General features: G+C 43.2%; 1 protein-coding gene across 1 annotated transcript; it reads right to left on the bottom strand.

Annotated features, from left to right (window-relative positions):
* Positions 1-2480: 2480 nt before the first annotated feature.
* On the bottom strand, positions 2481-24435 carry LOC308282597 (large ribosomal subunit protein uL3-like; the record flags this gene model as incomplete). The annotated part of the gene is made up of 11 exons (XM_080722984.1): positions 2481-2540; positions 3521-3640; positions 4760-4855; positions 6336-6437; positions 7622-7782; positions 8677-8785; positions 12423-12500; positions 20744-20879; positions 21443-21611; positions 22849-23041; positions 24391-24435. 11 exons carry the CDS (start codon positions 24433-24435, stop codon positions 2481-2483), a joined length of 1269 nt encoding a protein of 422 aa, XP_080579110.1.
* Positions 24436-26944: the final 2509 nt, after the last annotated feature.

Genomic DNA, 26944 nt, shown 5'->3' on the forward strand with positions numbered 1-26944 from the left:
GTTTTGGAAAAGTTTTGGAAATGAATTGGTAAAGATGTGTGGGAACCCTGGTTTCCCCAATCCCTTTTTAAATGCTGGAGAAGTGTAGTCTTGCCAGTCGCTGCGAGATGGGCTAAAACAACACATTTTTCAAAAAGAATGATCAGAACTACGCTGCAGAAAGCGTTTTATTGGGCAGGCCCTAAAATGATGCCCTTGAGCGCGGGGAATTATTTTTGGTTAAAACTGTTACCGGTTTGATCTTGGACTACTTGGACTACAACATGACGTAGGCTGTTTCTGCCAGATCAGACATCCGAAAATGGCACTGATCCCAGCCAGGCTACAGTATGGGTGGCACCACAGAGTGGCAGAGCTATACTATGATCTGAGACTGTGGCAGAGACAGACCGGTGTCACACCAGCACCTCCTGCTGTCAAGAAAGAGCAGTGCACTGATATGAATGAAAGCACACTGACTGAAGACACAACATTTCCTTACCTATCTAATCGACCGACCAGTTCCTCCCTCCCATTCCATCCATGAAGGCAGGTCACAAAAAGGTTGTAAGGAACACATTTGGTTCAACACTCACTCACATGGCTCAGACAGTGGCGCGTCGCTGATTGGCTCTCACATGAAACGCTACGTCTGTTTGTGTGTGCCAGTGTTGCCGGGACCCTCTGTACGATTCCAAAAATGCCCAAATGTACGATAATTTCGGCATATCACCAAAAAGAGTGTGAATTCACTATTTTCCCTGGCTGCTGATCTGGGATCTGGTTTGGCTTCTCAAAATAAGCCAGTAAATCAGTCAGTCTGACCCTAGATCTGTACTTGGAGGCATTAAAACCACTGGTTGCATATTTCCAGACCAGTTTAAGGCTTTTATTTGCGTAAGCTCCAGGAAGTTGCCTGCCTCCACGCAGCATATCTGATGCGTCTTTGTCACACAGGAGTCTCAAACAAGGTCTTTTCTTACACTAAAGACCAATTTTTTGGTGAAATTACGTTTTTACGCAAGCGATTTCTCTTTTTTGGCTGTGTACGATAGTTTCATGTCAAATACGATAATTCTGAGCCTCCGGTACGATAATTCAACATTTCCCATCTGGCAACACTGGTGTCTGCGTCTCTGTGTGTCTGTCTCTGTGCGCTGCCAGTAGCGCTGCGGTCGCTTCTCAACCTTAGGCCGTCTTACTTGTATGATGAAAGCACACTGACTATGCATTTGTGAGTGTGAGGTGAGTATTTTTCAGTGTCGATGCCAAAACAGGTTTTGTATAAGGCGGTGGTCCTCAAAGTGGTTCCAAGGGGTCCCCTTGCATACAAATGAGTTTATGTTGTGTACCATCAAAAATCTGTTTAACCACTTTATCAGCTATTCAAAAAAGAAATCTTGAATGATATGTGCAAAATGTGGAATATATTTCAATACAATACTATTATATAGTATGGGGGGGCGCCATATATGTTCCTGTGGGGGTCCTCGGCCAAATACATGTTAATTTGAGGGTCCTTGACGTGAAGTAAGGGGTCCAATATTGAACAATTGCAACTCTAATGACGTAAACAGGCTCTCTGTTGCAGTCACAATACAAGGACAGGGTGGCGTTTGGTGACTTGTTGAAATGATGACTTCATCTGTCTGGAAGCTGAAGCTGTTATTTTCTGTGTGTGACTTACATCCTGCTCGTTCGTTGTGCATGTCACTTTTGGGACAGACGTGCAAAAATGCTTGTATTGAATCTGTCTTTGAAAACAAAATAAATGATGGTCCAACGCCTTTGGATTCATTTCCGCATGTGTGAAGACTAACGGTTGCACCGCAAGGCTATTATAGTCAACGACAACTGATGAAATCATGAGATGTAGACATACTGTAGGCCTAATAGTTTACTGAAATAAAACTAGTGTTTATAAAACTAGCTAAAATCATAGAGAAAATGTCTTAGTTTTAGTCTTTGGGGATTTATTTCATATATACAGTAAAGCTGGTTGCAAATTGCACTGCTGTGTTTCGTTGCGTTTTAGAAATCCGAAATCCGGAGAGAGAGAGAGAGAGAGAGAGAGAGAGAGAGAGAGAGAGAGAGAGAGAGAGAGAGAGAGAGAGAGAGAGAGAGAGAGAGAGAGAGAGAGAGAGAGAGAGAGAGAGACACAAGAGAGAGACACAAGAGAGAGACTCAGTGCGACAACTGCGAAAAATGTTCTCCTCTATAAATACCTTCACACAGTCACAACTCCTTCACACCACCAGACCGCTGACCACTCAGTAACTTAGAAAGACAATTTTATTGCAAATGTTCAAGTTTTCAGCAATGTTCTTTAAACTTGCATTTGAAGAAATAAAAAGAGGAAGCAAATTCAGCCTTCTTGTGTGCAGTGAATTCATATATGTTTTGTTTAAACTGCTCTATGGAGGAGAACAGAGAACCAGAGGTGTTGGTTAGTCCTCCTCTGGTAATCCGCTCCGCCAGGTCAGGTGACCCGCTCCCGTAGCTTAGACCTCCTGTACTACTGGTTCTGGGATGTTCTTCAGAGCATCCTTCTTCAACGGGCCCTGTGGAACCAAGCCAGAGGTCAAAAGGTTACAATAGATTAGTGGTGGTGGTGCTCACGTTTCTGACTTAAAGGAGTAGTTCACCCCCAAAATGACTTTTTTTCTATTGATTAGTCATGCCATGGAGAGTAGAGTTCAATAATATTTTTTGGTTTTTGTCACATTCCTAAGACAAAAATGTCATAACAATAAATTTACCCCCATTCGTTCCGGATGGGGACCCGTTTCGAAACGGGTCCCGTCCCCATCCGGAATCAATGGGGGTAAATTTACTCGAATCAAATTTTTGTTTTAGGAATGTGACAAAAACCAAAAGATATTATTGAACTCTACTCTCCATGGCATGACTAATCAATAGAAAAAAGTCATTTTAGGGGTGAACTACTCCTTTAAAGGACAACTTTGTTTTTTTACATGTTTTAGATTGTAATTAGAGAAAAGAAAAGATGAGTGTTAAAATGTCTTCATTTACTTCTTTCTATAGTTTTAGCGTGGGTGGGGGCATGCATGCAAGTGGCTAAATGTGTCTTTTTAGACACAATAAGCCGGCAATTTATTTATTACTATTTACAGTAGCCCCCATACTGTAAATCACATCTTCCCATGAAGGATTGTGGTGCATCTTGGGAATGGGCTTATTGTGTCTAAAAAGACATATTAGCCACTTGCAACCACTGAAATCAAAGTCATTAAAATCGCTAAAACAATAGAAAGCAGTAAATGAAGATGTAACAGATCTTTTCTTTTCTCTAATTACAATCTAAAATATGAACCCTTAAGTTGTCTATCTTTTATTGAGTCATGAGTCAAAACACACAAGCAGCTACTTTCAGCACACTAATGAAATTCCAACACGAGCACATGAGGCGCGCACATGTGGCTGTGTTGAACATGCGTGTGCAACAGGTGCATGTACACACACACACACACACACACACACACACGCACACGCACACGCACACGCACAGTACTACACCCACCATGAAAGCCCTCTTCTCCTGTGGAGTCTGGAAGGCCCCGTGACCAAACTTGGAGGTGGTGTCGATGAACTTGAGCTCAATGGCCTCCAGGTGTTTGCGTGACGTGTGCACACGCAGCGACTGTGAGGGGAGAAAAAAACACCACATTGTGTCATGTGATCACCGATGATAGAACATCTTCAATCTGTTCAAGGTTTCACAGTTAATCAAACGTATCGATTTGACTGATTATAAAATGCAGAAAACCAAACCTAAACTCAATATGAAGCACATTGAGTTACTTTGGGTGACGCAATCTTTTCTTACATTTATTATACATCAATGAAACGAAATTATAATATCGAGAAAAAAAACTAGATTATTAAGTCTGATTAAAGGGGAAGACCACCCATTTTCAATATTGAACTATGTCATTAATATACCTTAGAGGAGTTGTGTGGAAATAGAAAAAAAGTTCCCCCCCTTCTGTGTTGCCTAGAACTGGAGGATTGATTTTGGGGTTTGTACTACAACTTGATGACATCACACCGTTGTACTTTACAATGCAAACCCGAAAATCAATCCTCCAGTTCTAGGCAACACAGAAGGGGGGGAACTTTTTTTCTATTTCCACACAACTCCTCTAAGGTATATTAATTACATAGTTCAATATTGAAAATGGGTGGTCTTCCCCTTTAACCACCACATTTTATACTTTGTTGTACAACTGTGTTGAGCAAAAAGTTGCATCGCCTTAAAGAAATAGAAAAAAGTAATAGCTTTTTTTTTTACCCCAAAATCAATTATCATTTCTTTATTTTAAATAATTGATGCGAATGGATTAGTTTGATTAACTGTGGCGCCCCTGAGAGTGATATACTTCCACATTAGTCTCGCGAGGCCAGACTGTTGCCTCCTCGATTTGGGCAAATGCTCCCAGCATACAGTCTGGGGCACGGAAATAGATAGGATGAGTGCGAGATAAAGCGGATGTGACACAACCGCTCCCTTGGTGCAGTAGCAATAACATGTCCTACTGGAAGCGTTATGTCTCCTTTCAACATTTCTGGGGGCGGTATTTCGTCTTTCTCTAGTGTTATTGGTGTTACCTCCATGATGCTTTCAAACGTTTTCTTAAACTATGCTGCTCGAATGACTTTGTCTGAGCTATTGTGTTTCTGTTATGTTTCCAATGGGATGGGAGCTGCCGTTCCAGACTCTATATAGCATTCGGAGATTGTGGAATAGTTGTCTGGCTACCTTTCTGAGCGTGAGGCAGCGTTTCTTGGGGCCGACGACGCAGCCCTTCAGCATCACGTAGTCGTTGTTTACCTCACCATAGTGGGGGAAACCTCCCTGCAAGAAGTAGGACATAGGAGACAGGACATAGAAAAGACACAGGGAAAGAGAGATGATGGATGGGTTTTTTACAAAGGTATTCATGCCATAATGCGTTGAGAGCAAAATGTGTAGGAGCAGTGTCCAAAAAAGTGTTTGAAAAAAACGTCCTGATGGTGGCGCTATATGGGAGAGATCCATGTTGATGACATGAGTGTAGACATATTGTGTACCGATTTGCATGATTTTAGGGCAAAAACTGTAGGCGCAGTGCCCAAAAAGGTGTTTGAAAAAAATCATCCTGATGGTGGCACTATATGGGACAGATCCATGTTGAAGACATGAGTGTAGACCAATTGTGTACCGATTTGCGTGATTTTAGGTCAAAATTTGTAGGAGCAGTGTCCAAAACGGTGGCAGAGATATGAGCGGGGGCAAAAGTGTGACGTGTGACAGACAGACAGACTGACAGACAGCTGGTCGAGGTTTTGATAGTAACTGCAACCTGACTGTCGCAACTAGGGACAAAAAATAGTTAGGAACTTAAAGTTGTACTATGTAACTTTTTTTATAAAACAAATCTTAAAATTCTCCTAACTATTAAAACACAAAAGTTTTAGAAGATCCGCGCCGTGAATTTCAGCCTGTAAAGCCTTCTCTATATGTAAACTGAGATCCTTGCCGGGGACCGGTTCTCGCGCGAAAATTGCGTCATCACACTACCGGCCAATCACAGCGAGGGTTATACAACTGCCGGCCAATCACATCGCATCTTGAAGTGGGGTCGCCATTTTGTTGTCGCCGGTTTGTACCATCCAGTCTCTAGGTAATTTCGCCTACCAGGCAGGGTGAAGGAGTGTATCTCTGGAATTACTGAACGCACAGGAACAAGGGACCCCTCCAAAGATAGATCTCAGCGAGGTGGAGGCAGACGCGGGGGTCTGAAGGTACGAAAAACGGCCGAAAGACGCGGACGCGACCGCGGTTCGCTATAGGGCTAATGACCACTAGGTGAGCAACTTACACAGTATGGCTTTAACTTCTAAACTAAACTTAAAGGCCCACTTCACCTCTGGGACAACCCTATCTTATTTTATTCTTGTTTGGGACACGATCAACACAATCCTGAGTTATCTTGTAAATATCTCAAAAAACAGATTGAACACAAAAAATAACTCAGGATTGAGTTGATCGTGTCCCAAACAACAATAAAATAAGATAGGGTTGTCCCAGAGGTGAAGTGGCCCTTTAACTTCGGTCCATTATACCTCCCCTTTAACATTACCAATTGGTATTGTGTTTTATATCATTTTTTATCAGTGATTACTGATTAGTCACCTTTACAACATGGTATGAGTAGCACAGCTAAACGTGTGGGCAGCACCCCCCCCCCCCCCCCCCCCCCCCCCCAAAAAAAATATATGCCTGCAATGTTACTTTACCCCACTGCCCAGGGTGGCAGAAAAAGGGCAGATAATGCAGTCGTGTGGCTCCGTACCAAGGGAGTGATGGTCTTCTGGGTGACATCAAAGAACGTGGAGGCGTTGTTGCGGACCACTTTGCCGTCCTGCACGTGGACCCCCTTACTGATACGGTACACCTGGGTACAGAACAGACCTACATGAGGATTACTGCCACGGGACGCAGGATAAACACAATAGAATGTTATTTCATTAGACTTTATACTATTTCTTTTGTTCAAAGTCTCTCCTAAATTATAATGACATGCCTGAAGAAAGGCCAGTTTGAAAGTGTTCCTCGTCACAGTACGAGGACATCGACAGTTCAAGAGTATTGTTAGGACTGAGACTAGGGTTGCAACCAGTGGTGTGATATGGATTTTAGAAGTGGTGCCCCTCTAAATTCATGACGTCACATGCACGCGCATGTGTGCACGCATGCCTGCCACGCGGTGCTAGTCGAAATACTGTATTCAACATCACAATTTTTTTTTATGTAGCCTAATTATATTTCTTATTTAAGTTTTATATAAAATACCTTTACATACATAGATTTTACTTTACAATCATAGACTCACCCACACACAGTAAAGCCTGCTAACTCCTTTCGGAACTCTCCCTCCGCTATGCATGCAGCTCTGACAAAAGGACCCATTTCAGGGAGAGGTTCCGAAAGGAGCTAAATGTCGTGAAACGTGCTGTTGGCCAAGTGTAAATGAGGACGTAGGTGACAACTGCCTACCCGAGTATTGTTTTGCAAAGCAGCTAGCCAGGTAGGGGACTGAAGTGTTCGTGCCATAGAGTTATGGTTCGTGCTGACCGCGGCGTCACACAACTTGACGACGTGTGTGTGTGTGCGTGCATGTGGGGCGTGCGTGGGTGCAGCTTGAGAAGTCTCGGCTCGCCGAGCCCAACCGAGCCCATGGTATCTCACCCCTGGTTGCAACAATTAATCAAACTAATCAATTAAATCAATTATATATATATTTACAATTCAATAAAATAATCGATCAATAAACAATCCTTATCTTGGGCATATCATTATGGTTGAATATTTAAAAAAATCTAATTACCGGTAATTGATTTGTCCATACAAGAACATAAAAAAAACCTGCTTCTTGATCATTCGATTAATGGAAATAGTGATGGAAGCTGCAGCCCTATTTAAAGACTAGTAAGTAATGAACCTTCTTGTTGAGCTCGGTGCGGTGGTGGTAGCCCTTCTGGCCCTATTTAAGACTAGTAAGTAATGAACCTTCTTGTTGAGCTCGGTGCGGTGGTGGTAGCCCTTCTGGCCCTATTTAAAGACTAGTAAGTAATGAACCTTCTTGTTGAGCTCGGTGCGGTGGTGGTAGCCCTTCTGGCCGGCGCGGGCGATGGTGTAGGAGACGCGAGCAGGATGCCAGGCTCCGATGCACGCCACCTTCCTCAGGCCCTTGTGTGTTTTCCTGGGCAGCTTCTTGACGCCCCAGCGGCTGGTCACACCTGGTAGGGTCACAGACACAGCCATGGTCAACGGGAGTATTAGGCCAGGGGCCAATTCTGATATCTTCACAACTTGGTACCACCCAAGGTGACTTTGTACATGTCTCTAGTTTACATTTTGGTAATGATACCCTTTCTGAGACCCAGCTTAATTGATGTTATCAGCCGCTAGAGTCGGTGTCCCGTTAACTTTACATTACAGGGGACAAAAAGCATTTAAGGAATCTATCATGGTTAAAATGACGTTTGAAGTTACAATGGGTGTGTGTGGGGAGAGGCCCTGGGCCTGGAGGGCCTGGTAACATTTACATCAAATATCTAAATATTCAATCAAGCTAATTAAAAACTGTTCAGGGTATTCATAAAAGCCTGATTAGATGATAAAATTACCAAAGGTTTTTTTGAAAGTGAAATATCCCTTTAAGTAGCATATGAGGGGTCAAACTAGGGTTTTTTCATGATTCTGAATCCATTGCAAGCATTTGTTTTGCACGAAAAACATTCCTTGGGCTAAAATAGCCCCCACAAAAGTGTGAAAAGTGATGATTCCCAGTGATTTCATCACTAAACCATAGTCTTGTGGGTCCGTTTGTAGCCCAATGCATGTTTTTCCCTATTGATTCCCTATCCCGGACAGAAGTCTGTCTGTCTGTCAATTTCCAAAGGCAGCGGAAAAGTTACCCTAGTAATAAATAAAGTCTATCCGGGACAGAAGTCTGTCATGTCTGTCCAATTGCAGCGGAAAGGTTACCCTAGAAATAGATAAAGTTTCCCTACGACTATAATGTGTTGCCCTATTGGGCAACCACACTAACTATTTCCATGAATTCCATGACCGTGGGAACCCTGATCATCATCATCCATAACCAGCTCTTCCACCCATAGATACAGTACCTTTGAAGCCGTGGCCCTTGGTGACACCGATCACGTCGATCATCTCGTCCTGGGAGAACACGTTGGAGACGGGCACGGCCTGCTCCAGGCGCTCCCTGGCCCAGTCCACCTTACAAGGTACAATGTAGGCGTTAGCGGACGCTCTTAATCCAGATCCATTTACAGTACGCAAGGATAACACAAGGTTATACAGTACATGAAACGCATAGCAATAGTAATTTAGGATCATAACGCATAAGTAGCTGTTAGACTTAGTCTAGTGTCGCGTGGCCAGACTGTTGACTCACACAATTTGCAAATGCTCCCGTCATACAGTCTGGGAGACGGAGGTTCTGGATGTGACGCACCCGCTCCGTTGGTGCAGTAGCGGTAACAACTATTCTCTCAATATTTTTGCGGGCGTTATTTAGTTTTTCTCTGGTGTCGTTGGTGTTACTTCCATGATGTTTTCAAATGTTTTCTTAAACTAACACACACAAGAATATGCCGCTCGAATGACTCTGTGCTAGTGTGTTTCTGCTATGTTTCCAATGGGACTGCAGTTCATTATAATGACTCTGTCTGTGCTAATGTGTTTCTGCTATGTTTCCAATGGGACTGCAGTTCATTATAATGACTCTGTCTGTGCTAGTGTGTTTCTGCTATGTTTCCAATGGGACTACAGTTCATTATAATGACTCTGTCTGTGCTAATGTGTTTCTGCTATGTTTCCAATGGGACTACAGTTCATTATAATGACTCTGTCTGTGCTAGTGTGTTTCTGCTATGTTTCCAATGGGACTGCAGTTCATTATAATGACTCTGTCTGTGCTAATGTGTTTCTGCTATGTTTCCAATGGGACTACAGTTCATTATAATGACTCTGTCTGTGCTAGTGTGTTTCTGCTATGTTTCCAATGGGACTGCAGTTCATTATAATGACTCTGTCTGTGCTAATGTGTTTCTGTTATATTTCCAATGGGACTACAGTCCATTAGAATGACTCTGTCTGTGCTAGTGTGCTTCTGTTATATTTCCAATGGGACTACAGTTCATTAGAATGACTCTGTCTGTGCTAGTGTGCTTCTGTTATATTTCCAATGGGACTACAGTTCATTAGAATGACTCTGTCTGTGCTAGTGTGTTTCTGTTATGTTTCCAATGGGACTACAGTTCATTATAATGACTCTGTCTGTGCTAGTGTGTTTCTGTTATGTTTCCAATGGGACTACAGTTCATTAGAATGACTCTGTCTGTGCTAGTGAGTTTCTGTTATGTTTCCAATGGGACTACAGTTCATTAGAATGACTCTGTCTGTGCCAGTGTGTTTCTGTTATGTTTCCAATGGGACTACAGTTCATTAGAATGACTCTGTGCTAGTATGCTGCTTCTGCTATGTTTCCAATGGGACTACAGTTCATTATAATGACTCTGTCTGTGCTAGTATGCTGCTTCTGTTATGTTTCCAATGGGACTGCAGTTCATTATAATGACTCTGTCTGTGCTAGTGTGCTTCTGTTATCACCATATCCTTAATTCATTGTAAATGTAATTTTAAGTATAAAACACAACGCTTTTAAGTGATTGCAACCAGGAAAAGACGATACATAAAATCCCAGGTGACATAGTCTCATATCACAAAAATATAACATAATATTGGTATATATTGCCCAGCCCTAGTAGACAATCACGTCTCCCCCAAAACACATCCAAGTCTTCAGCCACTTTTAATATGACAGTGGGAGGGGTAACACATGTGGAGGAACACACTCCCAGTTACACTCCCTGCTGGCTGCTGAACAGGCACCTCAACCAACCAGTAGGATTCACTAGTGCAGCGACAATTCCCCCCCATGCTGACTGGATCAGACATAATATGGGAACAAAATGTATCATTGTAAATCAATGAGCTGGGTTTGTCATCATATCCACATCAGCAATATCTAAAACAATTTGTTTTGTTGGAACCAGAGTTACAGTTGAGGAAGGAAGGAATGCGGATTCACGTATTCCTTTTAAAGCCTATGAGGTTGATCGTAGATTCCTTGATCGCAACCAATCACTGAACCAAGGACTAGAGCGGCGTTCTTCTGCTGGCTGATGCTGGATAACTTATTCCAGGATAGTTGATAAATCCCAACTTAATCAGGAATTTTACTCTGAAATGAGGATTGTTTTGATTCTTTGGAGCGAAAAGTAAACACCTTTCCCAATGCAGTCTGTATGTATAATAGTAACATGGTTGCGCTTCACATGGAAATTTACATATGAAAATGGGTTGTTTTCAGTAAGTCATTAGTAAGGACTAAAAGATTCAGTGACTGACAGGTTTAAGAAATACCTCCTGATAACCTTATCCAGAGTTGTCATCAATACTTCCAAAATATCCAATGGGACTACAGTTCCGTGCAGCAGTGACTACTTCCGTTATACACAGCTTTCGGGAGCTGTAGTTCCAGACTCTATAGCATTTGGAGATTGTGGAATAGTTGTCTGGCTACGCGGGACTAGACTTAGTCTAATGTACAGAAACTGTACATTGAAACTACTATGCCAGGTCAACAATGACCTGGCATCTGTCTACATAAAATGCTATCTAAATGACATTTTAGCCTTTGTGTGAGCCTGCAAGGACATCGAGGCCAGGGCAAGTGTTACGGGCTAAGGTTGAGTGAGTCTTTAGCGGTTCTGATTGCAACGGGGAGTTCGTTCCACAGTTTGGGAGGCGGAAGGGAGAAGAGTCTGGGACGTGTGGAGCTTGGCCTCGGATGTTTTAGTGAAGGTTCTGATGAAGAGCCGTGAGGCTCGGAACGTCACGTCCATGGTGCAAAGGAACCTAGATACATCTTTAAACTACCTTACTTTTCTTTATGTATTCTGACCTCTGCTTATTGTTATTTCTTTAGTGAAGGTTCTGCCAGCCTTGCTGTGTTACCTTGTCTGCCATGGTTCCCCTGTTCAGCTGTGTGTTACCTTGTCTGCCATGGTTCCTTCAGCTGTGTGTTACCTTGTCTGCCATGGTTCCATGGTTCAGCTGTGTGTTACCTTGTCTGCCATGGTCCCCCCGTTCCCCTGTGTGTTACCTTGTCTGTCATGGTTCCATGGTTCAGCTGTGTGTTACCTTGTCTGTCATGGTTCCATGGTTCAGCTGTGTGTTACCTTGTCTGTCATGGTTCCATGGTTCAGCTGTGTGTTACCTTGTCTGCCATGGTCCCCCCGTTCCCCTGTGTGTTACCTTGTCTGTCATGGTTCCACCGTTCAGCTGTGTGTTACCTTGTCTGCCATGGTTCCCCCATTCAGCTGTGTGTTACCTTGTCTGTCATGGTTCCACCGTTCAGCTGTGTGTTACCTTGTCTGCCATGGTTCCAGTGTTCAGCTGTGTGTTACCTTGTCTGCCATGGTTCCAGTGTTCAGCTGTGTGTTACCTTGTCTGCCATGGTTCCACCGTTCAGCTGTGTGTTACCTTGTCTGCCATGGTTCCACCGTTCAGCTGTGTGTTACCTTGTCTGCCATGGTTCCATCGTTCAGCTGTGTGTTACCTTGTCTGCCATGGTTCCAGTGTTCAGCTGTGTGTTACCTTGTCTGCCATGGTTCCACCGTTCAGCTGTGTGTTACCTTGTCTGCCATGGTTCCACCGTTCAGCTGTGTGTTACCTTGTCTGCCATGGTTCCCCCGTTCAGCTGTGTGTTACCTTGTCTGCCATGGTTCCAGTGTTCAGCTGTTTGTTACCTTGTCTGCCATGGTTCCCCCGTTCAGCTGTGTGTTACCTTGTCTGCCATGGTTCCACCGTTCAGCTGGATCTCCATGACATGGGCCTTCTTCTGTCTCATGGGCAGCAGACGGATCTGGAGGAGGACGGAGAGGTAAGGAACAGAGATTCTTTCAACCTTTTATTTTACCATTTAAAGGACAATTTGATGTTGTCTGGTCGCTAACGGGCAGAAACCTCCATATTTGTTGTTTGTAACAGTCAGAACGGGTACACATTATTGTGTATCATTATTTTATGCTTTAACTATTGAAAAATAGCAGATATACAAGCTCGCATCCACCGAGTGCCGCGCGGCGAGCTTGTAGATCTGCCATTTTTTAAAGATCGTGAAAATTAGAATTTTGACTTGATTCTATAAGTGTCTTTTGAATCCTTCTAAGATTTTTTTGAAAAACCTATGTTTCTATGTCAGCAATCTGGCCAGCCATCGTCAAAGAAAAGGTCCTTTTCACTTAAGTCTGTTCTTGAGAGACTACTATGTCAGTCAGTGGTTCTCAAACCTTTTCATGTGAAGGACCCCCAAAATGATATTTATTTGGCCACGGACCCCCATCTCAAAATATTTAGTTCCAGGGACCACCCAGAAGCAAAATTTGAGTTACAATCGTTCATCTTGAAAATACATATATTCAAAGATTTGCACATATTTTCACGACTTTTTCAAAAAATAGCAGATCTACAAGCTCGCAGTGTGGCACTCGGTGCCGCGCTGTGAGCTTGTATATCTGCTATTTTTCACTGGTTAAAGCATTCAATAATTCTAGGCCTAAATAAAGGACAGTTTGATGTCATCTCGTCGCTATCGGGCAGAAACCTCCTATCTCCATATTAGACAGGATCAATTTTCAGAAAATCAGAACCCCGAAGGCATTTTGCGAATATTTATTATATACAACTGTTCTAGGGGTATTAAGGGATGCTGAATCCAAATTTGCTGTATATAATGCTAAAATATGTTCCTAAATGGCTCAAAATTGAGAAATCCAACATGGCCGCCACTGCAAGGCTGAAATCTATTTAAGTGCAAATCTTTTTGACTAAACAAGGTAGAAACTTGAACTAAATGTGTTTTTCTAGGTTAGCCTACATGGGGAATTTGAAATTCTATCCTGATTTTAGCTCAGATATGAATAATTGGCTTGAAACTCATACATGTATAGCAGAAAAGGTTCGTTATTGATGCATAATTCGTCAAACAGAAACAAAAGCTGGATGAACCATGGTTTTATTCATCAAAACTCTTTTGATTTAGATTCTTCTATCAACAAGTCATATATGCAAATTATATACGTATAGTCCTTAATAGGACTATAGGCTAAATTAATTAATTTAGCCTATTTGCAGTCATCAATATTTCGAGCAGATGTCATAGTTATCTTGCAGCTGCATGCATCCAATTCCACTTTTCCTGAATGAAATAGAATGGATTATAATATAATATAATAGTATTTTACCATATCAATAAAAGTAAATGTACATGGGAATGTGGCAGCTTATTCAGTCTTCCTCAGTGTTCCGGCAAGTGTTGAGTTTTTTGCAGTTGCATGCTTCCATGCCATATGACTCTTTCTGGATAGAATAGAAGAGATGGGGATACAACGTTTATAGCCAGCACTAGTACATCAGGGTAGGGTTCATCAATCTGTCAAAATCTAAGAGTCTAGAGTATGCAGTCTAGTAGGCTAGTATTCTCTAAAATTACCAAATCCCATTAGTACAATCTATTATACATACATACCTGCAGCTGTAGTGTTGGCTGAGGCACTCCTTTGTACACCCACATGAAGTGAACTCCCTGCAGGCTTTGGGCATAGGTGGCAGAGAGAGTAGCCGTGGCACTAACTGGCCTTCCTTGATCATCCATCCCATTTCCTCCACTGGAGGAAGATTGGGGTGTGGCAGGTGAGCTTGATTCCATATAGCTGCTTGATGGTGTGCACGCATTATATGGAACCTCACAGCATCTGTGGTTGGTGGCAGAGTCTCTTGGGGACGACCTTTGCAGAATAACTTTACTTGTGCTTTGTTGAATGAATCAACATCAGGCACACCATAGATCTTACAAATGAATGTTTCTGATGATGTCACAATATCTTCTGTGAAAGTGCCCTTCCCAAGGCCAGCAAGATCAGTGTCTTCTTTCCGTGGCCGCTGAACTGAGACACATTGTCACATCCATTAAGGGCATGGAAGGCAAGGAGTGTGTCCAGTTGATCCTCAGACAGTATCCTGTGAATTTCATGCACTGGGAAAAACTTTGGGTCCTTTGATATCCCAGCTTTCATGTAGACATAGGTACATCTGATCTGATCTTGAAGTCTCCTCCCTGAGTGCTGACCACAAGGAAGCTGATGCACGACTGATACACGACTGATACAAGCTGATACACGACTGATCCTTCACGGTATCCATGCACCGATGGAAATAGTAGTCGTGTCAGCATGTGACACAGACGTGCTTCTACTACTGCTTGCTCACTTTGACAAAATCAGATGTACCTATGTCTACATGAAAGCTGGGACATCAAAGGACCCAAAGTTTTTTCCAGTGCATGAAATTCACAGGATACTGTCTGAGGATGAACTGGATACACTCCTTGCCTTCCATGCCCTTACTGGATGTGACAGTGTGTCTCAGTTCAGCGGCCACGGAAAGAAGACCTTGCTGGCCTTGGGAAGGGCCCTTTCACAGAAGATATCGTGACATCATCTGAAACATTCATTTGTAAGATCTATGGTGTGCCTGATGTTGATTCATGCAACAAAGCACGAGTGAAGTTATTCTGCAAAGGTCATCCCCAAGAGACTCTGCCACCAACCACAGATGCTGTGAGGTTCCATATCATGCGTGCACACCATCAAGCAGCTATATGGAATCAAGCTAACCTGCCACACCCCGATCTTCCTCCAGTGGAGGAAATGGGATGGATAATCAAGGAAGGCCAGTTAGTGCCACGGCTACTCTCTCTGTCACCAAAAGCCTGCAGTTCACTTCATGTGGGTGTACAAAGGAGTGCCTCAGCCAACGCTGCAGCTGCAGGTATGTATGTATAATAGATTGTACTAATGGGATTTGGTAATTTTAGAGAATATCAGCCTACTAGACTGCATACTCTAGACTCTTAGATTTTGACAGATTGATGAACCCTACCCTGATGTACTTGTGCTGGCTATAAACGTTGTATCCCCTTCTCTTCTATCCAGAAAGAGTCATATGGCATGTATGGAAGCATGCAACTGCAAAAAACTCAACACTTGCCGGAACACTGAGGAAGACTGTGAATAAGCTGCCACAGTAAGGATTACAGTAAGAAGTATTCCCATGTACATTTACTTTTATTGATATGGTAAAATACTATTATATTATAATCCATTCTATTCTATTCAGGAAAAGTGGAATTGGATGCATGCAGCTGCAAGATACCTATGACATCTGCTCGAAATATTGATGACTATATATAATTTGCATTGTTGATAGATGCCCCCGAGCGCCCAGATGGAAGTATATCTCCAAACTGGCCTGGTAACGCCTCGGTATACTCCCAGAGGGAGTGGAGGAAGTTGCTCAGGATAAGGAAATCTGGAAGTCTCAGTTGGAACTGTTACCCCCGCGACCCGATTCCGGATAAGCGGTTGAAGATGGATGGATGGATGGATGGATGGATGGATGATAGCAAAATCTAAATCAAAAGAGTTTTGATGAATAAAACCATGGTTCATCCTGCTTTTGTTTCTGTTTGACGAATTATGCATCAATAACGAACCTTTTCTGCTATACATGTATGAGTTTCAAGCCATTTATTCACGTCTGATCTAAAATCAGGATAGAATTTCAAATTCCCCATGTAGGCTAACCTAGAAAAACACATTTAGTTCAAGTTTCTACCTTGTTTAGTCAAAAAGATTTGCACTTAAATAGATTTCAGCCTTGCAGTGGCGGCCATGTTGGATTTCTCAATTTTGAGCCTTTTAGGAACATTTTTGAGCATTATATACAGCAAATTTGGATTCAGCATCCCTTAATACCCCTAGAACAGTTGTATATAATAAATATTCGCAAAATGCCTTCGGGACTTTATACAAGCACATTTTCAGAAATTCTGCCTTGTCTATATTGGTTGTTTGTCAATTAATGCCCTACATTCTACAGTACAGTGTCACACAAAAGTATCAAAGCTAGTTCTGTAGATCTGCTATTTTGTTTTATTTTGAATCCTGAAAAGTATGTTTTGGCCATATGAGGTTTCCATCCAACAGAGACAATGTGCAATGCATTGCATTTGATAGAGTGTGGTTTTTGAGCGGTGGTAAACCGCTCCATAGAGTGGCTGTGCGTGTGTCTGTAGCCTTTTTCCTCAGCGTTCTGCCATAGCAAAAAGTGTGTGTGTAGCATAGCCTGTACATCCTAGACTCAAATCCTAGTCTGAAGACGTTATGCAAGCACGACCACCGCTCACTTCACATTGGGTGTGATTTTTTTTTTACATTGAGAAACATTTAGAAGGCTAATATGAAGGCTACTCGCTTTCCAGACTGTGTCCTGCTTAAAAAGAATTGTAGAAATATATTGTAATTATGTAGTTTGTACAAACATAATAATAAAGACCACCTTGAACCTCGAAGTGGCCCATAGGTCACGCCGTGTGTGTGAGACCACCCCATTGACATGATGACGCAGGGACTTAACTCCCGATCCAAGCCCCTGATGCTGAGTGCCAAGCAGGCATTGGGTTCCATTTCTAGTCTTTGGTATGACCAAGTGGCAGGTGGCAGACATTGTAAACATGAGGCCACTGAGCTGGAAGCAACACTGACTAAACAATAGCTCATTTTAATCAATTCTAATACAGGTTAGAATAAAAGTAGAAGAAGCGCTGCGTGGGTCCGTGAGTAGAACAATAGGCTGAAGACAGGTGCTCTTTGGAGAGGGTATATAGATATTAAGACAAAACGATTCTAGTTCCATTCCATTGTAAAATAAAACAGTGCAATGATGAGGTGGGGAACTAAGAAAAAATCCAAGGCAGCTCCGTTCAGTTCAAAGTAAAAAACACATTTATTTAGCTCATGGCAGCATTAAAAAGAAACTCTAATACAGGTTATTTCAACGGATTATATTGTTATGTTTCAGACAGCTACCATATCTACTTCCTAGAGTCGTGCGTACCGCCGTCTCAAAACAGACTCTGAACAAGATGTGTTTCCCCAGTGTGACTTTTACTATTATAGGATTTGCTACTCAGGGTAAAATCAATAGCAATATCACTCTCTCTTCATCTCAGTGCACACAGAACAACAAGGCTGTCTGAGTGTGAGTGTGTACTACGCACATAACGGTTTCCCCCAGGCAGCCTTAGAGCCAGCAGATTATTTTTAAACATGCAATTTGAAACTCCACACTTGAGTGCCGCTCCTCGACCCACAGAGGGGAGAGAGAGAGAGTGGAGACGCGTTTGTTTAGAACCGTGAAGTCAAGAGGTTAGAGAGATGAAACGTCTTTTCTTTCCGTGGCAGGGAATATCATGTTCTCTGTCCTTTGCCCTTTCCTCTTTTTGTTGAGCTGACTTGCAAGCCTCAGCAGTGTTCTCAAACATGGCATGTCAAGGACCCCCACATGAATATGTATTTGCTGTTGCTGTTGCACCCTATACTGCATGGCTCATCTGCCAGTAAGGAGTCTCCACCGAGAGGTCGTATATATATACGGTAGCGCCTCTGTCCTACTCCTCCCGTGCAAAACCCCCCCCCCCCGCTGACACACCTCTGTCACACCGCAGTTGGTACAGGCAGACCGTCAGAGGCAAGCACCATCCACTCCCATGTTTAAAGATTTTTTTTTTTTTTGGGGGGGGGCTTTTGCCTTTATTGGATAGGACAGTAGACTGACAGGAAATGGGGGAGAGACAGGGAGTGACATGCGGCAAAGGTCGGCCGGATCGGGAATCGAACTGGCAACGCCGACAGGCATTGATGCCGAAATGGCAATGCCTATATGGTATGCGCCTGGTCCACTAGGCCACCAGGCGCCCAATCCACTCCCATCTTAAGGGAAACAAACTGGAAGTGGCGTTTCGAAGACGACCGAAGCGTCACTGAGCCGCTGCCGATGTGCGTGCACCAAGCTGGTATTCATCATCATCATTTATTTAGCTCACGACCATGATCACATGGTATGGAGCACAGCTCATATTATATACATAAATAGTATACAAAACATTACAAATATTACAATAATATTCAAACAGACGTAGCAGAAACGCATGGGCTTCAGCACTGCTCAACTGTCACCCGGCAGTGATGGGCACTAACCCATAGGACAGACCTAAACCTCAGAGGAACAGTGATGGGCACTAACCCATAGGACAGACCTCAACCTCAGAGGAACAGTGATGGGCACTAACCCATAGGACAGACCTCAACCTCAGAGGAACAGTGATGGGCACTAACCCATAGGACAGACCTAAACCTCAGAGTAACAGTGATGGGCACTAACCCATAGGACAGACCTCAACCTCAGAGGAACAGTGATGGGCACTGACCCATACAGACCTAAACCTCAGAGGAACAGTGATGGGCACTAACCCATAGGACAGACCTCAACCTCAGAGGAACAGTGATGGGCACTAACCCATAGGACAGACCTCAACCTCAGAGGAACAGTGATGGGCACTAACCCATAGGACAGACCTCAACCTCAGAGGAACAGTGATGGGCACTGACCCATACAGACCTAAACCTCAGAGGAACAGTGATGGGCACTGACCCATACAGACCTAAACCTCAGAGTAACAGTGATGGGCACTAACCCATGGGACAGACCTAAACCTCAGAGGAACAGTGATGGGCACTAACCCATAGGACAGACCTCAACCTCAGAGGAACAGTGATGGGCACTGACCCATGGGACAGACCTAAACCTCAGAGGAACAGTGATGGGCACTAACCCATAGGACAGACCTCAACCTCAGAGGAACAGTGATGGGCACTGACCCATGGGACAGACCTCAACCTCAGAGGAACAGTGATGGGCACTAACCCATAGGACAGACCTCAACCTCAGAGGAACAGTGATGGGCACTAACCCATGGACAGACCTAAACCTCAGAGGAACAGTGATGGGCACTAACCCATAGGACAGACCTAAACCTCAGAGGAACAGTGATGGGCACTAACCCATAGGACAGACCTAAACCTCAGAGGAACAGTGATGGGCACTAACCCATGGACAGACCTAAACCTCAGAGGAACAGTGATGGGCACTGACCCATAGGACAGACCTAAACCTCAGAGGAACGGCACTGTGTTGCCACTCCCACAGACGGCACAGCCGCTTGATATGTGATCTGGATTCTCGCCCAGTGTGTTTACGTAGGTGGCGTGCCTCTTTCCCCATCCGAGCTCTGCCTCCGGTTGGTTCCAACTAGGGCCTTAACGACTTGTGATTTTTGCAAGTCGACTCGACTCAGTAAAAAGTTGAGTTTAAGTCGACTTTATGGTTTGATGACGTCATCACATCACATACGACCCCCCAATTATTTTGGGGGGGGTCCCCAGATGATTAACTTAATGTGAAACATTGTTTTCTCACTCAACTGTAAACAAACCAACATAAAGTTTAAGTGTATAGAGGGTATCTGCACACAAAGTGCCAATTTAAGGACTTTTTAATACCTCTAAAATGACAAATTAAACATTGTCCAAATTGTCAAATATTTAGAGGCAGTAATTGTGAAAATAGCCGATCTACATGCTCACAACGCCTCGCAACGTGAGGCGTTCTGAGCATGCAGATCTGCTATTTTCACATTAGAACGTTTTTTTTTTTTTCTTTTTTACTTCGACTTTCGACTTTCTCTGGTGGGAGTCGACTTGTGTAATGAAGTCGACTGAGTCGACTTGTCGACTTTTTCGTTAATGCCCTAATTCCAACAGTGTCAGTTTGCTCACTCAATGAACAACTTGAACCCTAGCATCCCTATTGTGAAAAGAACTTTAGACAAAAATAGCAAATCTGCAAGCTCTCAGCGCCTCGCTGCTATTTTGGTTTAGGTTTGATGTAGAGCAGACCAGAGTGAAAGGTCAAGTTTACTAAGTATCGACGATTAAAGTGACTCGTGTTAATGAACACGCAAATCCAACATAGACTGATGGCAGTGCTGTCAAACAAGTTGATGAAGATCTGCATAAGGCATTCATACAATATGTAGTGGGGGGTCCCTGCTTCATCTCTCTCTCAGTTAAGGGGTCCTTGGCCTGAAAACTCTGACTCTGATGACTGAACAGCATTACCTGGGTGTGAACTATGACTCTGACGTACCTGGGTGTGAACTATGACTCTGACGGCTGAACAGTACTTCTTCATGGAAGAGAAGTCCTTCTCCAGCTGCTTCTTGCCGGCCTCGTCCTGCCACTTCTTGGAGTACTTGGTGAACGCCTTCTTCTTGCCCTTGGCCCTGGAACGCAGCAGTGTTAAAGGAAGGGTAACAAGGAATCTTGTGAAATGAAATGTCGTCAACCAATCATCAAAGACGATGATACACGAAAGAAGAAGCTAAGTGATTTCATTTAATTCAAACCCTAACAAAATGTTCTGATAGTACTGTAGTCGGGGGCGTTAGGGAGATAACATGGCCATTTTGCGCTATATTAGTCTAAAAGCACCAAATTTTGCACAGATGTAGCCCAGGGCATGCTCTAATGATTTAGCTAGGGCGCCCGAGTCGGTGACCTTCGGGGTCGCTACAGCGGCCAAATCAAGTTGGGCTCCCAACGACTTTCAATACAGGAGGAAAATACCCAGAAAAACTTTTTTTTTTCTGGGTATTTAAGTAGGATGTGAGGGGTCTAACTAGGGGTTTGGCATGATGCTGAATCCATTGCAAGCATTTGTTTTGCCTATGATCCTAGATTACGACTACACTGTCGCTATGCATTTGATGTATGTTGGTATTGTACAGTATGTGTTTACCTTGCTTACTGTGACTTGGATAAAGAGGCCAATGTTTGTAATGTGTACCAGTTTTTGTAGAATCTTCTCCTGCACTCGTCACTGATGTGCTCGGCGAAGATGGTCTTGAAGGAGCGCAGGCCGCGGATGGTGTCGATGTAGCCCACCAGGCCCACCACCATGATGGGAGGGGTCTCGATCACCGTCACCGCCTCAACCTCCTCTCGCTTGTAGGACTCTGTAGGACGGGGACAAACACAGAAGGTTATTGATGAAAAAGAAGAAGACATGTGAGTCAAGTCGACTCAGTCGACTTAGTTTCACAAGTTGACTCCCACCAGAGAAAGTCGAAAGTTGAAGTTGAAAAAAAAGAATCTATTGTGAAAATAGCAGATCTACATGCGTTGTGGGCTTGTAGATCTGCTATTTTTGTGAAGAGACTTTAGTAGTATGCGGTAGATCGAAAAAGAACGCACCAAATACAGCGTATCAGCTCTTATGCATGAATGAATGATGATGCATTTAGCATCATATGATGCTAGCATCATGCTGCATCATATGATGCAAATGCATTATCATGCATTCATGCTGAAATACTAAAATATCTCAAAACACAGATTGAACACAAACAATAACTAAGATCTGGTTGTCCCAGAGGTGAACTGGGCCTTTAAAGTCCATACTGTCTCTGACCACCGAACTTTTCATTGGAATGTTCAGCTACAAAATGTCACTCACATCTTCTGAAAAGCATTATACCGAATTAGAGTTCGGAAAGCTACACGTCGGGAAGTCGGAACTCTGACGAAAAGTTTGAAGGTTGGAGACTGTATGGACAGGCCTTTAAATTATGGCATAAGAGCTGGTACATAATCAAAATACAGCCCTAAGGGTTAAACTGATAAATTCCAAATATTATCAAAGTATAAGGCACTCCTGGACTTGCGTCAAGGGCCACGGCACCCTATAGGCAGGGGTTCCCATTCCCAAACCTTTTTGTCTCAGGGCACCCCATAAATATTCTTTTTAATCCGAGGCACCCCGAGGCGTTGTGTGCTTGTAGATCGGCTGTTTTGTGCGTCAGTCTTGTATGATGAAGCAGGGCTTTGCTTTACCAAAAGACACATTTGAAACTTGGAGATACAAGCTTTCTGCCCGACAGTGACGATATTTTAGTGATTATGTTGCGAGGAAAACGTTGAGATAATAGCCATTTTGGTTCGAACAGACTGAAAATAACTTTGAACTTCAAGTTTAAAATGATACTATATATGTTTTCGAGTGTCCAAATAAATTCCAAATATTATCAAATTATCTCGCGGCACCTCTGGACTGCAGTCACAGCACCCCAGGGTGCCCCGTCACCCACTTTGAAAACCCCTGCCCTAAGGTGCCGGCTGCAGCAGGCACAGCACCCACTTTGAGAAGCCCTGTCATAGTGTGTGAGGGTTGGTTGCAGGGTGATGTTTACATACTGGAACCGGCGCGGTGCACCTCCCGGAGGATGTGGGTCATGCCGGCCTTGTATCCCATGAAGGCGGTGAGGTGGACGGGCTTGCTGGGGTCGTCCTTGGGCCAGGAGCGCGGCTTCCCTCGGTGCTTCTTGCTGCGCTTGCGGGGCAGGAAGCCCATGTGCCCATGGCGAGGCGCCTCGAACTTACGGTGAGACTGGCAGGGGAGAAACAAACACAACACTAAGATATATATGGTTTATTTTCATTTCAGGGTTCCCACACATTTTTACCAATGAATTTCCAAAACTTTTCCAGAATATTTAACTCAATTTCCAAGACTATATTATAACAATAATTCCACTCAATAACAAGTCGCTTACTCCTATACGCAATGCCTAAAGACAGGTAATGTATGCCAGTGGTTCTCAACCTTTTCAGGCCGTGATCTCAGAAATAATCATATTTTAACTGGGGACCCTGACGAGCACTAAGTTGAGGAATTTTGTATAACACGGTTCTATTGTGAAAATAGCTGATCTACATGCTCACAACCGTTGTGAGCATGTAGATCTGCTATTTTCACAATTTCTGCCTCTAATATTTGACAATTTGGCCAATGTTTAATTTGTCATTTCAGAGGTATTAACAAAATCAATAACCAAAGACAATGCATGGATATTTGATCAATTCCAAAACTTTTCCAGTACTGGAAAAATATTTTTCTAATTTCAAAATATTTCCAGGAATTTCATGACCGTCGGAACCCTGTATTTTAATTTACCCGTGTGAGGAATATCTGTAGGTATGTTGTTAGTGTGTGTTGTCACTTCCTCCTACAAAAGGAAGCCACTAATTCTGCACACTGACGAAGGCTGGACAGCCGAAACATGTTCTATTCAACATGTAATAATCAATTAAAGAGGAAACTTACTCTTGCCACTCTTATGGCCGATTCATACTCCACTTTTATTTCGGTTTAGTTCGGGGAGTCACAAAATCTCGATGGCACCAAACAGCCGAATTAATGACGGTCTAAACCGGTGTTTCTCAACCTTTTTTCTGCATGGTCACACTTTTCATGTCCCAAGAATCCATGGGGACACCAACATAATACAGGGGTGTAAATATTGTCACTTTCGGGAAGAAACCTTGTATCTCCAAGTTTCAAATGTGTACGTTTCTTCGCAAAGTAAAGCCCTGCTTCATCATACAAGGCTGTCGCACAACAGTAGTGAAAACAGCAGATCTACAAGCACACAACGTCTCGCACCGCGAGGCGTTGTGTGCTTGTAGATCGGCTGTTTTCACTAGTTTAAATCATTTTTAAAATGATAAATACAATACTGGCTTTCAAGCAGTTTCAAGGGGCACACTTGACCCTTCTCAGGGGCACACCAAAGGTCCCCAGGCACAGTGGTTGAGAAACACTGTACTAAAGAGACAGGAGCTTATGTTACTGAACAAACACTATAGCAACGCATACTACTAACATAATAAAAATCTGTAATTACTCCCACAGGGAGTGATTTAAGAAAAAGGCAAAAAAAATGTTTTGCGATTTACTCTAGCCCTATTCATGAGAGTGAGGCTCCAGTGTGCACATGCCATTCTGGGCTCACGCCCAGCCCAACAAACAGATGTCAGGAAGAAGAGATCTGCGTCTGCTTGTATTTTGAGAATGAATAGGCATCACTATGCTCTTAACGGCTGCACGCGGTCACTGTCCGTCACGCGTGCAACAGGTTTTTGTCAAGGAACGACACTCTGCGTTATCAATCATCTGAGAAACACTCAGGAATGACATATCATGTGTTGCTGTCAATCTTTTTTGCCAACTAATATGTTTGAGACAAGTCATAGTAACTTGCTTCTGTGTTTGCATATTTAAAACTTATTTTGCAGTTTACATAGTCAAGTTCTTTAAGGAATTATGAAAAGTAAAAAATACTTTTTTCTCTACTATTAATAACTTATTGTTGTTACTAGTGTTACTGCACTGCTGCCGAAACTAAAACGTAATTCCACAAGATATAACAAACAAATATTGAAAATACATAAAAAAATAAAAATAAAATAAAATAAACATTTGAACAGCATAAACTGTATCATGCAAACAAGGGGCATGCAGTCCCATTAATAAGTATACGCCAGTAAATTCAAAAAAATAAATAAAATAAGAATCTGTTATTGAATTATTTTACAGCTGGGTGATTCCACAGTGCAGTCCAAACAACATGGCAAATCTACAGGACCACGTGCAAAAAACTGTCGCCATTTTCACCTACAGTCCATGTGGTCTCAACTTATAGAGTATAGATAGACCATTAGGACGAGAGAGTCTTTCCAACAGCACAAAAATCCTGAGTCTTAATTTAACTCTAAGAGCCAAAATAATAAAATAAAAGAATGTGTAACACTGGCAGTCTAGCCTACAAATGGAACCAAATGGGACCCATTTGGGGTCCAATTGTGAACTTCCCACTGAGCTAAAATGTAACGTAAAGTCATAAAAAATCCAAACAAATTCAGGTGACAGCAGAAGCACAAGCTGTCACTTGAATTTTAAAACATTCCTATAACTAATCACTGTATTTTACTCCATGGATAAGTAGGATAGGCATCCACAAGCTTTCAGCTTCAGCCTATTCCTGTTGATCACATGCAACAATGACTAAGTGGATGTATGACTTGTAAAAATGTGAGTGATCAAATAAACCAAACTAAACTAAACTAAGCCACGGACACAAACACAAAAAACAGAGACAGAGTTAGACTGAGGCGGACACTGAGGTGTCCACCGGTTAGGAAAACGAGTCAAATGTCAAAGATAAGAGAGAGAGCACTGACCATGTCTGTGTGTGTGCCTTCGTCAAGGCGAGGCACCCAAAAGAGAGAGGAACAAGTGCTGATGTCAGGGTCATACTTAAGACGATACTCTCTCTCTCGCTGGGCTCTAATTTGGTGGGTGGCCCGAGAGCTAAGGAAGACATATTCACTTTCAAACTCGGTCAACTGCTGCCAAGAAAGGGGGGGCAGGGGGTGGGGGGGGGCAGCCCCCATAAGGTCCCGGGACGTCAGGTGGTTGGGGACCGGCAGGCCCACTGGAAAGGAACCGTCTTCAGGAGGGAGGGGGAGAGGGATTCCTTGAGACTAGAGAGAGAAAAAAGATAAGACATCAGGGGTGCCTGGTGGCTCAGTCAGTTTACTGCAGTGATTCTCTTAAATGAGGGGACCCCCCATGGGTCCTTGAAGGGGTTCCAGGGGGTCCCCAGTGAAATGAGGGACCGTTTGATTTGGTAAATGGTGCATTTATATATATAGCATTTTTATCCAAAGCGCTTAAAATGGGTATTACATTCACCGACTGATACATTGACTGGCGGTGGAAGAAACCATGCAAGGCATCAACCTGCTCACATTCTGAGCAGTTGGGGGTTAAGCGTCTTGCTCGAGGACACTTTGACGCTAACACAGGGGGAGCAGGGAACCAAACCGGAAACCTTCCGATTCCCAAGTTGACGCTCTCTGCCTCCTGATCCACTGCCGCCCTCCTGGCTAGAAGCTAGGCCAACGAGACGCAGTAGTGCATATTAAATGATTACTATCAATTTAGATCAACATTTCTACTGCTGTCAGATGGGCAAATAACAATGGATTGCTGACACAATCGCTGACACAAACTTTTCGCAGCCAAGTTGTCGGAGAACCACTGACCCCCTAAACATTTTTCGGTCTATTATACGTCTAATATACGTCTAAAGCAGGTCTAAAATACGTCTAATATACGTCTAGATTTGAAAGTTTTTTAAACATCTAATCTAAGACTAGACGTTGATTAGACGTCTAATAGACGTATATATATATAGACTATATGTCTATATATAGCCTTTGAAATAACATCTAATCAACATCTAGTCTAAGATTAGACGTCTAAAAAACTTTCAAATCTATACCTGTCCTCTATTAGACCAATTTTAGCTAGACGTCTAATAGAAGACTATTGCTCAGTGGGGAGTCAATGCATAGACTCCTTGTGGGTTGCAATAGACCGTTTGTCAGCCTTCTGATTGGTCCCTGAGACTCCCTGACTGGCCAACCAGAAAAAAACATTCACTTT

This window comes from Nannobrachium achirus (assembly GCF_963921795.1).
Source record: "Nannobrachium achirus genome assembly, chromosome: 4".
NCBI classification, from domain to species: domain Eukaryota; kingdom Metazoa; phylum Chordata; class Actinopteri; order Myctophiformes; family Myctophidae; genus Nannobrachium; species Nannobrachium achirus.